General features: G+C 57.3%; 2 protein-coding genes across 3 annotated transcripts; both read left to right on the forward strand.

Moving 5' to 3' along the window:
• The first annotated feature begins 1,266 nt into the window (after positions 1-1,266).
• LOC102516682 (small integral membrane protein 24) lies at positions 1,267-5,752 on the forward strand. 2 transcript variants are annotated; one of them, XM_032465989.1, is made up of 4 exons: positions 1,267-2,218; positions 2,569-2,680; positions 2,947-3,009; positions 3,226-3,430. In XM_032465989.1, exons 1-4 carry the CDS (start codon positions 2,152-2,154, stop codon positions 3,368-3,370), a joined length of 387 nt encoding a protein of 128 aa, XP_032321880.1. In that variant the 5' UTR covers positions 1,267-2,151; the 3' UTR covers positions 3,371-3,430. The 2 variants fall into 2 exon arrangements, with proteins under 2 accessions (XP_032321880.1, XP_032321879.1); XM_032465988.1 differs by lacking the exon at positions 3,226-3,430 and adding an exon at positions 4,605-5,752 and having other exon boundaries at positions 2,030-2,218.
• Positions 5,753-6,012: 260 nt separating this feature from the next.
• Positions 6,013-8,814, forward strand: LOC106728969 (small integral membrane protein 24). Its single transcript, XM_014554736.2, has 3 exons — positions 6,013-6,522; positions 6,614-6,725; positions 7,599-8,814. Exons 1-3 carry the CDS (start codon positions 6,444-6,446, stop codon positions 7,717-7,719), a joined length of 312 nt encoding a protein of 103 aa, XP_014410222.1. The 5' UTR covers positions 6,013-6,443; the 3' UTR covers positions 7,720-8,814.
• The last annotated feature ends 4,110 nt before the right edge of the window (positions 8,815-12,924 follow it).

Genomic DNA, 12,924 nt, shown 5'->3' on the forward strand with positions numbered 1-12,924 from the left:
ATGTACCCCAAGGTTATGTTTTTCTCCCCATCTTGAAAGTCAGTTCCACGAGGGCAGAGATTTTTCCCAGAAGGGGGAACAGCCTGTGCAAAGGCCCTGGGGCGGAGATAGACATGCAGGAAGCACCTGGTGTGGCTGGAGCTGAGCGAGGGAGGGGGCCTGTGGGCGGAAGTGATTTGCAATGTGATCCATCCAGGCAGATGGTGGCTGTGGGGGAGCCCCAATCCTCTTACCCAAAGCTCCTTAATACTTCCGCCACGCAGGTCACCTCCGGGCCTCTCCTGCGCCAGGTGGCCGCCATGCCAGGGCTGGCGGTTGAGGAGGGGATGGAGGGCTGGAGCCCGGCCTCACCGCTGTACGAGGAGTACCGCCCGCCCCCGCTGGACACCATCCGCCTGCCCAGGTACGTGCTGTACCTGCTGCTGGCTGCGCTCCTGGTGGTGGCCGTGGCCTATGCCATTGTCGGGCATCTCATCAAGGACCTCGCCCACGACCTGGCCGGTGAGCCGCTACCCACCACGAGCTTGGGTGGGGGTGGGGGACGGTCCAGGGCCTCTCCTAGCCCAGGAGGAGGCGGAGGGTGGCCGGGCCCGGGGAAGCCCCTCACCGGCCTCCTGCCGCAGACTGGGCTTTCGGCCCGAAGCCGGACCAGGAAGACGCCCCCCGGGAGCTGCCCGAGAGCTTGGAGGGCGAGGATCTGGAGGAGCTGGACCTGCAGCTGGCGCTGGCCTGGCGGGGTGATGAGGATGCCAGCCGTGGTGGGGAGGGCGCCCCTGCTGGCGCCCCCACCCAGGCCCCCCGCCGCCCCTCCATCGCCTTCAAAGACCCGCCAGTCCGAAGTGCCTTCTGGAGGCTGGGCTGAGCCGGGCCCTGCCCTCCGGCCTGGGAGCCAGTTTCAGCACCGCTGGCGGCTGTATAGACCAGACTCGTGCACACCGGAGCCCTTCTCCACTGACCCACGCTGTGGGGACAGGGGACGCTCTCTTCCCTGGCTGCAGGCTCCGGTGGTTGGACACTGGTTATTTCCACCCTCCTGCTCCCAGAGCCGAAACCCCGCCCAACCTCCGCCTGTAAAGCAAAAACGCTAAGAAGATTAAAACTGATCATAATAATAGTAGCGGCCAGCCCTTAGCGAGTGCTTCATAATTTCCCGCTATTGTGCCAAGCAAGCCCGCTCTGTGTGCTACCTCATCGAGTCCTCCGAGGTCGGACTTATTGCCCCCGTGTATCAGATGCGACCACGGAGGCACACAGCCCAGAAACGGCCTCAGGAAGGGAGGGGGCCCCAGGAAGACAAGGGCACTCCGTACGCGTGTGTGCAGTGATGCTGGGGCTCCCCCAGCCCCCAGGGGCCCTGCGGAGGTCTCAGGCCCAGAGAAAGGCCGGGTTTCCCCACCCCAGCCTTCCTGCCACATGCCTGGGCCGCGGCTGTCCAGTGGCAGCTGGGGTGGGGTCCCCCTTCTCCTGGGCAAGGCTCCATATCTAATCAACCTGGGGCCCAAGGTTGGCGGCCAGGAGAGGCTGGAGCCTGAGTCATCGGTGCCCGAGGGGCCCCATCTCCGGCTGCAAGGGAGCGGCTGGGTTTGAAGGTGGACGGTGGGCATGTGGCCATCCTTTCTTGGCCCCGTGCTCAGTCCCGAGCTGTTCCCAGGGGTCAGGGAGCCAGGATGGGGCAGCATAAGCTGCTGGTGAGGGAGACTTGAGTTCGCATGCCAGCTCCAACTACTTCTGCCCAGCTTTGGTGCCCCTGGCCTCCCTGGCTTCTCTGTAAAATGCAGGCAGCAAAATTTCCTGGGATGTGCAGAGAAGGGAACATAAGGACACGTAAAAGCACTGAGCCGTGGCCAGGAAGGATGGTCAGGTCATCTCAGCCAGGGCCCAGGGGCTGGGGGCCTGGAGGCCAAGGCTGGCAGTCCTGGGGCGGGGCGCAGGGTGGGGTGGCTGGACTCCCGAGTTAATTGTTACACCAGCTCCAGAGTCTGCCCTCCTGGAAGGCCGACCAGGTGGGGCGAGGGAGGATCTTCTCTGGGCGGGCCTGCCCTGCCCCACCCCAGGCCCGCCTGCCCCCCCCACCCCCCGTCAGTGGCCGGGCAGGGCCTCCTGGACCGACCAGCCGCCACTCCAGCACTCAGGCCGTGGGCTGCTCCAGCCATGGGGACCATGGAGACCTTCTTCCTACTCAGCGCCCTGCTCCTGTCGCCGGCTGAGGCCCAGCAAGGTAGGGCTCTGACCTGCGGGGTGGGCAGGAGGACGTGTGGACTCAGCCACCTCCCTGTCTTCTGTGATGAGAAGCCGAGGCCTCCGAGAGGAAGGGGCTGGCAGAAGAGGGATGGGGTCAGGCCTCTCTCGGAGCCCCCTCCCCTCCCCCACACTCCTCCTGGGCACCCCCCTCCCTGAGGTCCCATCCTCTGTAAGCCCCTCCCCTTCTCTAAAACCCACCTCAGAAAGCCAGCCCCTCTCCAAGACCCCTCTGTCTGAGCATCCTCCGCACACTCCTCCCTCTCTCCTTTCAGGGGCCCCTCTACCCTTCCCTATTTCTGAGGTCTTTCTCCCCCCACCTCCCAACAGCCTCCAAGCATCGCCTGAAACCATGGTTGGTGGGCCTGGCTGCGGTCGTGGGGTTCCTGTTCATCGTCTTTCTCCTCATGCTGGCCAACCGCATCTGGTGCTCGAAAGTCAGGTGGGGGCCCCTTTCCCCTGCGCCCCCTACCTTCCTCTCCCCACTCCCCAAAGTGCTGGGCACCCCCTTCCGCTTCCTGACCCTCTTTAGTCTTCCCCCTTGTCCCCATTTCCCTGCTCCCCATGCACCTGTAGCCCAGGACAGCCATGCAGCCCACCCCCTCCTTGCTTCTAGGAGTTCCCGATCCTGGAGGAGACTGAGGCTGAGGCTGTCCCCACCTCCCTCCTGCCGTTTACCCACCCTCACCCCTCTATCTCTCTCTGCAGAGCTGAGGATGAAGAGTACACATTGAGAACGGATACCAACGTGTACGAAGATATGGACCCAAGGTACTCCCATGTGAGCATGTGTAGATGTGTGCAGGGGGTCAGGGGATCTGTGTGAGGCCCCTCCTCAGGGAGGGGAGGAATGGGTGTCCACAGATGACCTCTTTCTGTCCTTGAATACCTCAAGCCCGTTCCTGCCCCAGGGCCTTTGCACTCATTGTTGGCTCTGATGGGTACACCTTTCCCCACATCTTCTAGCTGGCTCCTTCTTTCCTTCAGCCCCTGCTCAGATGTTTCCTTCTCACGGAAGCCCACCCTGACCACCAGCCTTCCTGACACTCTCTCTCCCATGGCCCTCCATCTTTGCACGTACCACCAACTGAAATTATCTTTGTCATTTGCTGGTTTCTCAACAACTACATAGTGGCTTCCAGTAAGTGAACAGAACTTAGCTTTGGTCCTGGTTGTGTCCCCAGTGCCCAGCACAGGGCCTGGCACACAGTACGCACTTAGTAAATACCTGTTGAACAAGACTGTGGTGTGGGATTGTGTAGGTGTCCATGCACAAGTGTGTCATTTGGTGTGGGTGACTCCTGGACTCAGTGTGTCCCCTGATCCTGTTTCCAGATGTGCTTCTGAGGGAGGGCTCAGGATGCCATCAGGGCTGGGGGCTCTTTGGGGACAAGAACCAAATTTGCACAAAGGCTTCGGGACAGTAGGAGCTCTGGAGCTGGGAGGAGATGATCCTGGCTGGAAGATTCTCAGCTGAACCCAAGAAGTGTCCGAGGGAGAGGTGTGGGTTAGATTGTGCTTTGTCTGAGACCCAGCTCAGCCCCAGTAAAATGTGATTCCTACTCTCAGAATGTGCTGGAGGCTCCGAGTCCCACAGGTGCTCCTAAGTGGGACTCCCTTCCTGCCTGGTTCATTCCTCCACCATCCACCCATCCACTTGTACATTTATCCATCCATCTGCCTAACCAGTCTTTACCCTCTAACCATCCATCATTCATCTCTCTACCCATTAGCCCACTGATCCATCCATCCATCTGCACTGCCATTCATTTACCCACTTACACTCCCATCCATTGATCCAACATTTTCTTCTTTCTCCAGTTCATTCACTCATCCTCCCAGTTAAATTCACTCCTCCATGCAACCATCCATTGCCCTAACCACTTATCTACCCATCACCTCTCCACCCACCCACCCATCCACCCATCATTCTCACCTTCCTCCAAATCTACTCACCTACCCATTTATCTATTCTTCCTTCCTTGAAGACTTTGATTCACCTAACCACTTATCTGTCTGTCCTCCCACCCATCCATTCTCCCATCCATGCATTCTCTCACCCATTTATCCACCTACCCATCTATCCATCCATCCATCCATCCATCTATCCATCCATCCGTCCATCCTTCCTCTCATCCATCCATCTATCTATTCTCTCATCCACCCTCCTTCCATGGGACAATTATGCCTTAGTTTCTGCCTTTGTGAAATGGAAATAATCAGGATGCTTTGTTAGGGCTGTTTGGAAAATTCAACAAAGATCCTTTTTGTAAAACACTCAGTACAAGGCCGGGCTCAGGTACGCATTCGTTAAATGGGAGTGCCTCTGCTTCTTACTGTGGCCGGGGGCCTTTGTGTCCCCACAGTAAAGAAGGCAAGAAGAGGAAGACAGAGAAGGAGAAAAAGCTCAAGATGGAGAAGAAGGCCAGAAAGAAAGGAGAGAGGAGCTTGGGGATGGAGGCGGAAGAGAACGGGGAGCCCAGGGACCAGGAGAAAGTCAGGAGCACAGCCATGTGAAAACAGCTCGCCACCTCCTCCAGGCAGCCCCCTTGAGCTGCCCCTTCCACACCCTAGAGGCAACGACCTGGACCTGAGGCTGCTGCAGTGACTCCGCCTGGGGCTGAGAGCACAGCACCCTGGATGAAGAGGCTTGGGACCTACCCCCCCCCAAAGGAGGGCTCTTTGTGCGTGATGTGGTTTCTATGTACCCGGTTTCCTGATGTGTTCTGCCTGCTGATTTTTCTTGCACTTGGAGACCATCCCTGGTTACTGAGGATCCCCCACGCCCCCGCAATCTCATGGCTCCACCTGCCTCTACCTACTGCCTGAGCTCTTTCCCCACTGCCTCATATCTATTGGCCAGAACCCCCTCCCTCCCACTCAGTCTCAGGACCAGTATCAGCCAGGGGCTGTCTCTCCGGGAAAAGCCCTTCAGAAGGGTTTCCATAATCCCTTAGGACTTAGCTTCCTCTGGGGAAGACAGCTTTAGGGGTGGGGGCAATGCCCAGGCAGGTATGGGAGACCAAACTCCACGGCGCCCAGATGCCCTGTGCAGATTAAACTCTCCCCCTGCAATCTTAATTCTTCTGTCCTAAGCCCTGGACTTCGAGCCCCAAGGGCCATCTCCTAGGTGATCCTTGCTCCTCCTGCCCTCAGTGTTTTGGCTCACGTGACTCCGTTTATGAGAACTGGGTCTTGGAGGGCGGGGTGCCCGAGGGTGCACTACCTTGGGAAGAGACAAGCACTCTCGCCTCCCTCTCTCCAGCCTCCCCCCTCTCCTCACTTTCTCTGGGCCCCGGACCTTGTCCTGGACGTTAACCATTGCCTAGTGAGAACTTTGACAAAGGCTGGCACTTGGGGCTTCCTTGTGGAGCTTGTAGCTGGGGTTGGTAGGATTCAGCCCAGAAGGTAGGGAGCGTCTGTCTGGGAACATCTCCAGGATTGTCCACCAGGGGGCGGAAAAACCATAAATAAAAGAAACGTAATAAACGCCCTAATAGATGCTCCCATGGAACGCCTAGCATCCTTATGGTCCCAATCTCCACGCAGTCAGTCCCATTTTCCAGGGGAAAATAGTGAGACTTAGAAAGAGGGTAGCCACTGGCCAGCTCTCCCTGACAGTTGTTGGCAGAGCTTGGCCCAGGCTGCCCAAAGGATGGGGCACATGCAGGTTCTGGCTAAGGTCAAATTGGGAGGTTCATGTCCTAGGATGGGAGAGAGTTGGGGGAGGGGATGTTCCTAGCTGGGAGAACTGTGTTCCTCTAGAAGGCTGTGTGGTCCCAGGGAAGTGGCTTGACCTTTCTGAGCCTCAAGTTGGCTCCTCTTATGCAACGTGAGGGCAAGATTTCTGAACACCAGAGTGTGACGCCTGAAGGACGTCCCAGGGCTTGAAAGCCATTGCAAAACCTGGCACATAGTAGGTGCTCAGGAAATGAGTTCTGCATCTTTCCTGAGCCTCTCCTCCCTCCCATGGCTCTGGCTCTGAGTAACGACCAGGTCAGCATGGGCCTCAGGGACACCCGGGGTGCTTGGGACCCTGACGCCCTCCCCAGGGTGCCTGGAACCCAAGGAGGCGGCCCCACCTCTCACTTCCTGTGGCACCAGCCACACCCTGCCCTAGGATGCCCTGGGCAGGCCACTTCCTCCTCTAGCCAGAGCTGCAACCTCAGAACCTTCTGGACAGGGGCGAGGACAGACGGAGCAGGATGGATAGGCTCTGGACTAATCCCAGCCCACTCTCCCTTCTCGCGGCTCTGGTCCCCTCGCTGGTTCAGGCCCAGCCCTGTAAGGCCTTGGGAGGGAGTTGGGGTGGGTGGGGAAGGGAGCCCCAGTCTGGCGGCCAGTTAGCTGACCCCGCCCTGTTCCCCACCCGCAGTGGCCCAGCGGAAGCCGTGGCTGGTGGGGCTGGGGGCTACGCCGGCCTTCCTCTTCCTCATCTTTGTCCTCACCTTGGTCTATGCCGTCTGCTGCAGCGAGTCCCGGGAAAGGTGGGTCGTCATTTTTCTGAGCCCTTCCCTCCTGAAATCTCTAAATCTCTCCCCTCTGAGCCCCTCCCCTCTCTGAGTCCCAGCCCTGTAAGCCCCTCCTCGCGCCAAGCCCCTCCCCTCGGAGCCCCTCTAAGCCCCTCCCCTCTCCAAGCCCCTTCCGTTACTGAGATCCTCGCTTCTCTGAGCATCCTCCGAGGAGGCAGGGCAGGACCAGTGGGTAATTATTCTTTGATTCAGAATCGATGGGGGCCTCACATAATCTCACTGACTTTCCTCCTGACTATCTACCTGCAAAAAGAGACTGGCTTCCTCCCAGAGAATCCCCTTCCTCATATGTGTTTCAACTGGGATCTATAAAGTCTTTATCACATCCCCAACCCCACTCATCTATCCACCCATCTGTTCACATCCACTTATCCATCTATTTATCCATCCACCCATCCATCCCTCCCTCCCTCCAGCTGTCCATCATCCATCCATCATCTCTCCCTCCCTGTCTCTCTCCTTCCCTCCCTCCATCACCTATCCACACATTCATCTGTTCACCCATCTGCTCATTAGCCCATCCACTCATCCATCAATCCATCCCCTCATCTCTCTGCCCATCCACTCAACCATGGTTTTGACACCCAGGAAGCGGGGGGGGGGGGCAGGGGGAGTAGACGTTAAGAGCTTGGTTTGGGATCATGCAACTCAAGCGGGGGTTCCTGCACTTCCTTGGTGTCCTAAGCTGCCTGAGCCTCAGCATCCCCTTCTGTACAATGGGAACAAGGTTGCCTGCAGGACTCAGAGGTTCTGTGAGACTCGTTAAGAGGCCTGGACCACTGTCAGTCCTTTTCACTTTGGTTATCTTGGCCCCTCTTGTCTCCACAGCAATAAAGATAAGGAAGAGGAGACTGTGAGAAAGGAGGAGGGAGAGGGTGACTGGGGGCTGGAACTAGAGGAGAAAGAGGAGCCTCCGAACCATGAAACAGTGGCGAGCTCTTCCACATGAAACCTTTGCACCTGCCTCCACCAGGCAGCCCCCAAGGGATGCCCCAATGCCTTCTCCGTACCCTACTGGCAAAGACCTGGTCCTGGGGCAGGTGAGATGACTCTGGGATTCAGGGTAGAGCGCCCCTGAGTGCAGAGGACTCGGGACCAGCACAAGCCCCTCTTGAAGGGCTCTCTGCGTGCTACTTGGCCATGACACGCTCCTTCCCAAGCTGGGTCTTCACCTGGTGATTCTTCCTGAGCATGGAGGGCACCCCTGGACAAGGAGCTGCCTGCATGTGAGACCCCCGCTATCTCATATCTCTGCCCAGTCTGCACCGCAGCCATCTCTCCTTGCCCACCGCCTGAGTTCTTCTCCCACTTCTGGTTTCTGTTGCCCTTTGGATTTCATCAGAGAAGCCAGCTTCTCCCGTTGCTCAGGTGCAAGTGCTTCCAAGAGCTTTTGAGGCCTCGCTTCGATGAGCCCACAGGAGTCACCTGGCTCCCAACCCCTCTGCAGGTCTTGGTTTGCCAGGTGCCAGGTGGAAGCCAGGAGAGTCCCTGGCTCCTGCTACCCAAGCCTCCTTTTCACTGGGAAGAGGGATAGTGGGGAGAAACCGTGCAAATGGTTCTGCAAGTCTTTGCAGGAGCCAGGGCAGATCCAGCCCTCCTCCTGAAGACTTGCTCTTGGTGCTCCTGAACCTGAACTTTGAGCTAGCTCAGAGCAGGGCCGTTTCCTGGGAGTCGAGGGCCCCTCCTACCACGTGCTGAGTTTCAGGGCGCTGTCCTGGAAGCTGGGACTGCGGGGGGCTGGGGCGAGGGTGCGGGGGTGGAAGTGGGGGGACGCAGCGTCATCACCCCTTCTTCCTGCCCTGCACTCCTGGTGGGGGCTCCACGGAGAAGGAGAAGGAGCTGGAGTCCCAACTTCCTTGCTGTGTAGCCCTGGGACAAGTAACCGAACCTCTCTGTGCCTGTGTCCTGTTCCGTAAAAGGCAAGGATAATAGTTAAATCCTTCAGAAGCTGTCATGAGGACTGAATGAGAAATACTGTCTACAAAACTCCTAAGCGCAGACCCCAGCACCCCAAGGGCGGCTAATAAATGCCAACTTCTTGTTACGCTGAAATAGTGACGCTGGGGCGGAGCGCACGGGCCTCGCCCTCTCAGGGTGGGGGCCCCTGACTGTCGGAGGCTGTGTTTTCAGGCGGCAGCTCTGGCAGTGGAGTTTTCTGCCTCCCGTCTCCTCCGGCGAGGCTTGGGGCTTCCGGGTGGGTGACGGTGCTGAGGGGGGCGGGAAGGGAGAGGGACGGGCTGTCTGGGCTCCTCCCTTTCCGCAGGGCGAGAATTCCCCACTAGGGGGCGACTGGGACGCTTGGGGAGGAGGTGTTTTTGCTTGTCCCAAGCCTGCCCCTTTTTACGGCATTTAGAGGGGAGCTAGTGCTGGGACAGCCCCTCCAAGCCAAACATTGTTTCACTCCAGGGGCCAGTGGCTGAAAAACAGAGGCTTTCCTTGAGATTAAAGGCCAGAATGAGCCCCCCACCCCGGCTGAGCCGGGACCCCAGATGAACCTCCAGCTCCCAGATGAGCCCTCCATCCCAGCTGAACCCGCACCCCCGGCTGAACCCCGACTCTCGACTGAGACTGTCACCTCCGAACTGAGCCCCTCACTCAAGATGAGACTTACCCCACCACCCAGCTAAAAAACTCCTGGCTAGAGTCCCCCGTTCCCGCTGCAGGGAGGGGAGGGCAGGACTATGCGGACGGGGGCCAGCTGACCCTTCTGCCTGGTTTCTGGGTCCAGGTCCTAGGTCCTCCCACAAGGGGACGCCAGAACCTCGCTGCTGAGCGCAGAAGCATCCACCCCACTTAGGGGTGGGGCGTGGGAAAGGCACTTGTCCATCTGGGGGGCCTTGGATCCCCCACCCCTGACCCTGCAACGACTGTGTCTCTGTGTCTGGTACTGGGTGGCGGTGGGGGGCCACGAACCTGCGTGTAGGCATCCGCACACGGCACCTGGGTTCCTTTCAGTGCGTCTTGAGGGCTCTCCGTGCCTGTTTCCCCCTCAGTGGAAGGCAATGCAAACATCCCTCCCAAGTAGGATGGAAGAAGCCTGTGCAGCAGAGAGCTTTGACTGCACGTCTTGGGGTCCCTGGGGGACTTGGAGGGGGGGACAAGGGTTCAGATCCCAGGCCCCCAAGAAGAGGAAGTAACATACCCAAGATGCTTCCCTGACCCCAGCCTTTGAAAAGCTCCTGTGGCTTCGGGGAAGGAGCTGGACATGGACACTGCCAGCTCTGAATGGTCAGGGGTGAGGTGGGAGAGACTGAAGGGCTGGGGTGCTGGGAGGTCAAGTAGCTGCTCTGCCCGGGCAGGTGGGAAAGGCCTCCTGGATGAGAGGGTATTGGAACGAAGTTAAGTCCCGCCCCTCGTCCTCTGCTCACAGCTCTCCATGGCTCCCACCTGCCTTGGGTTAAAAGCCCAAATCCTCCTCCAAGGCCCTTCATGACCTGCCCCGTCCCCTCCCAGCTCTCACCTCCTCTCCTCCTCGCTTACTCTGCTTCAGATACACAGGTCTCCTGGCTGTTCCTCTAACACACCACGCATGGTGCTGCCCCAGGGCCTTTGCACTGGCTGTGCCCTCTGTCTGGAAAACTCTTCTGTCACATTTTCAATGGGGTGTTTCCCTCTCCTCTAATCAAATCTCGGTTTAAATGTTACTTCCTCATGTGAGGCTGACTCTCCTATCCCTTCCTCTGCTCCATTTGTCTCCCTGGCACTTAATCTCCTCTGACATACACTTATATTGTTTCTTGTCTGTCTTCCCAACTTCGAAGTGTAAGTGCCAAGAAGGCAGATCATTTTGGGCGTTTTGTGTCCCCAGTACTTCGTATCCAGTAGATACTCAAGAAATCTTTGCTGAATGAATGTGAGTTTGCTAGGTGGGAGAAAAAAAAAGTGAAGGCATTCAGTGCATTTGTGGAGCATCGACTGTGTGCCAGGCTCTGTCCTTGGAGCCAGGGAGGAGGTGGAATTCTCTGTGCCTGGCACAGAGCAGGTGCTCCATAGATGCCCATGGAATTTGTTGATCAAAGACTCTGGGGAATTCTGAGACTGGTAGGGAAAAGAGCCAGGCTTGGGGGATAGTGGGAAGGCTTCCTGGAGGAAGAGGATATTGCTGTGGGATGCAAGGATCAGCACAAATGGGAGAGGCAGTGATGGGCAGAGGGGACACAGGGGCGAAGGCGTGTGAAACAGCCCATCCCAGGAAGGGGCACTCCCTGGGGGGCCATCTTAGGCACTGCTAAGCACTAAGCAGCATTCCTGGGCCCCACTCACTCAGTGCCAGGGGCACCTCCAGTCATGACAACCACAGATGTGTGCGGATATGGTGGAATGTCACCTGGGGGACATTTGATTTAAAGGTCTCAACACTTGCCTGCTCCTTCAGTGTGGGGGTACCTGTTCTCTGAGGCCACCTGCCCCTCCAGCCTCTCCCCTTCACTTCGGCACAGAACAAAGACCAGCCCAAACTGAACACAGAAAGGAGGGTCCAGGACAGCTGGAAAGAGTCGCAGCATAGCTTGTTTAATTTTTATACATTTTTTTCTTTTTTCTTTTTTTTTGCCTTTTATTGAATCTTTTATGGAACCCCCCCTTTTTCATTTTTTCTTTTTTTTTCTTTTTTTTTTTTTTTGCATAGGGAAACAAACAAACAAAATAACAGCCAGAGTCACTTTCTGTAAATGGTACTTAGGTAGGCGCGTCCGCGGAAACCGAAATGACTGCGTAATATACAAGGTTATGACTGGAGTATGATGCGAGGGAGCAGGGCGGGGGGCCGGGCAAGGGAGAAGGCTGAGCTTGGGTCTGCCCAGATGCCCCCTTGTCCCCCATCCTGTCCCCACCCTGTGGAGGAGGAGGAGGAGGAGGAGGGGAGGAGGTGGGCAGTGGGCCCAGCTGGAACCTTCTCCGGACATGGGTTCATGAGCATGGTGTGTGTATGTGTGTGTGTGTATGTGTGTTATCCGGTGTGTGCGGCAAGCAGAAAGCAAGAAACAGAGTAAACTATCCTGGTAATATTGGTAAAATACAAAATAAGGAGGGAAAAAAAACCTCAAAAAATATCTCAGAGGGAAAAGAAAATTAATAGCAACACCAAAAAATTTTAGAAAGAAAGGAAAAAAAAAAGAGAGAGAGAGAGAAAGAAGGAAAGAAAATTCAGAGGGAAATGGGTCTCTCTCCCTTCTCCCTGTTACCCACCAGGCCGTGTGTCCTGTCCCTCTGACACCCTGCTTGTCCCACCCCCACGTGCGGTCCTGGCGGGGCAGGAGGGCAAGAAGCTGGGGGGTGGGGGCCAGGACCCCTGGATTTCAAGGGGCTTTGGTTTGGGGGGGCCTGGCTGGGACTCAAGATGGGAGGATGGTGTGTTGCGTTTTGGGAACGGGCTTTGGGGGCTTACAGCTGGGGGGGTGGGTAGCTCCCGTCCCCTTTGCAGTGGGTCCCCCTCTAGCCAGGGGGTTGTCTGGAGGGGCTGTTCGGAGGGCAGCTTGTCGGGTAGCTTGGGGACGGGGAGCGACTTCTTTCCTCTCCTGGAGCCTTTATTCCTGTTGGATCCCGCCTGCTCTTTCCTGAGGCCTGGGGGACCCCCAGGGAGTGGGGGAGATGAACCCCAAAGCCGTACCAGCAGACATGTGAGGCACTGCTTGGGAAAAGTCTGTTTTGGTATCGCTGGCAACAAGTCCTGCTGGGATTGCTTTGGGTCTGTCTCCCTGCCTCGCCCGGGGAAGGGGGGGGGGTGGGCCTCCGGGGCCAGCTCGGACCCCACACACTCTGAAATGCTTAGGGGTAGACGGGTGGGGGAGGCGGTGTCAGCTTGGAGATGAGACTCTCAGGAAGTGTCCAAAGGCGCAGAAACGCGGAAAGGTGGGAGGGTGCTGGATTTGAGGATGGGTCTCTGGAACCTCTCTCCCATTACCCTCCAAAAAAAAAAAAAATTAAAAATCAGGGTCTCAGAGAGAGAATCCAGGCCAAAATAAAAAGTAGCCACTGTATAATCTGTATTATGATAAAAAAAATTCCAAAATTATATATATATATGTATAGTATAGCCCTACACTGGAGGTCAAAGTACCGTTGGAAAAGTGAGAGTGGGGGTTGGGGGGTCCTGTGCGCTGTCTCTTCCAGAAGGCTGCACGGTTGCTCCTGGCCCCGGGATCCTGCCTCACTG

Source organism: Camelus ferus, chromosome 22, assembly GCF_009834535.1.
Source record: "Camelus ferus isolate YT-003-E chromosome 22, BCGSAC_Cfer_1.0, whole genome shotgun sequence".
In the NCBI taxonomy this organism is placed as follows: domain Eukaryota; kingdom Metazoa; phylum Chordata; class Mammalia; order Artiodactyla; family Camelidae; genus Camelus; species Camelus ferus.

What these genes read in the sequence shown, in the direction of transcription:
- LOC106728969 (XM_014554736.2), top strand. Translation starts at nt 6,444, where the DNA reads ATGGATAGGCTCTGGACTAATCCCAGCCCACTCTCCCTTCTCGCGGCT. An exon ending in GCTGGTTCAGGCCCAGCCCT is followed by an intron (nt 6,523 to 6,613) that starts GTAAGGCCTTGG and finishes CCCCACCCGCAG; the next exon opens with TGGCCCAGCGGAAGCCGTGG. An exon ending in TGCAGCGAGTCCCGGGAAAG is followed by an intron (nt 6,726 to 7,598) that starts GTGGGTCGTCAT and finishes TTGTCTCCACAG; the next exon opens with CAATAAAGATAAGGAAGAGG.
- LOC102516682 (XM_032465988.1), top strand. Translation starts at nt 2,152, where the DNA reads ATGGGGACCATGGAGACCTTCTTCCTACTCAGCGCCCTGCTCCTGTCG. An exon ending in ATCTGGTGCTCGAAAGTCAG is followed by an intron (nt 2,681 to 2,946) that starts GTGGGGGCCCCT and finishes CTCTCTCTGCAG; the next exon opens with AGCTGAGGATGAAGAGTACA. An exon ending in TACGAAGATATGGACCCAAG is followed by an intron (nt 3,010 to 4,604) that starts GTACTCCCATGT and finishes GTGTCCCCACAG; the next exon opens with TAAAGAAGGCAAGAAGAGGA.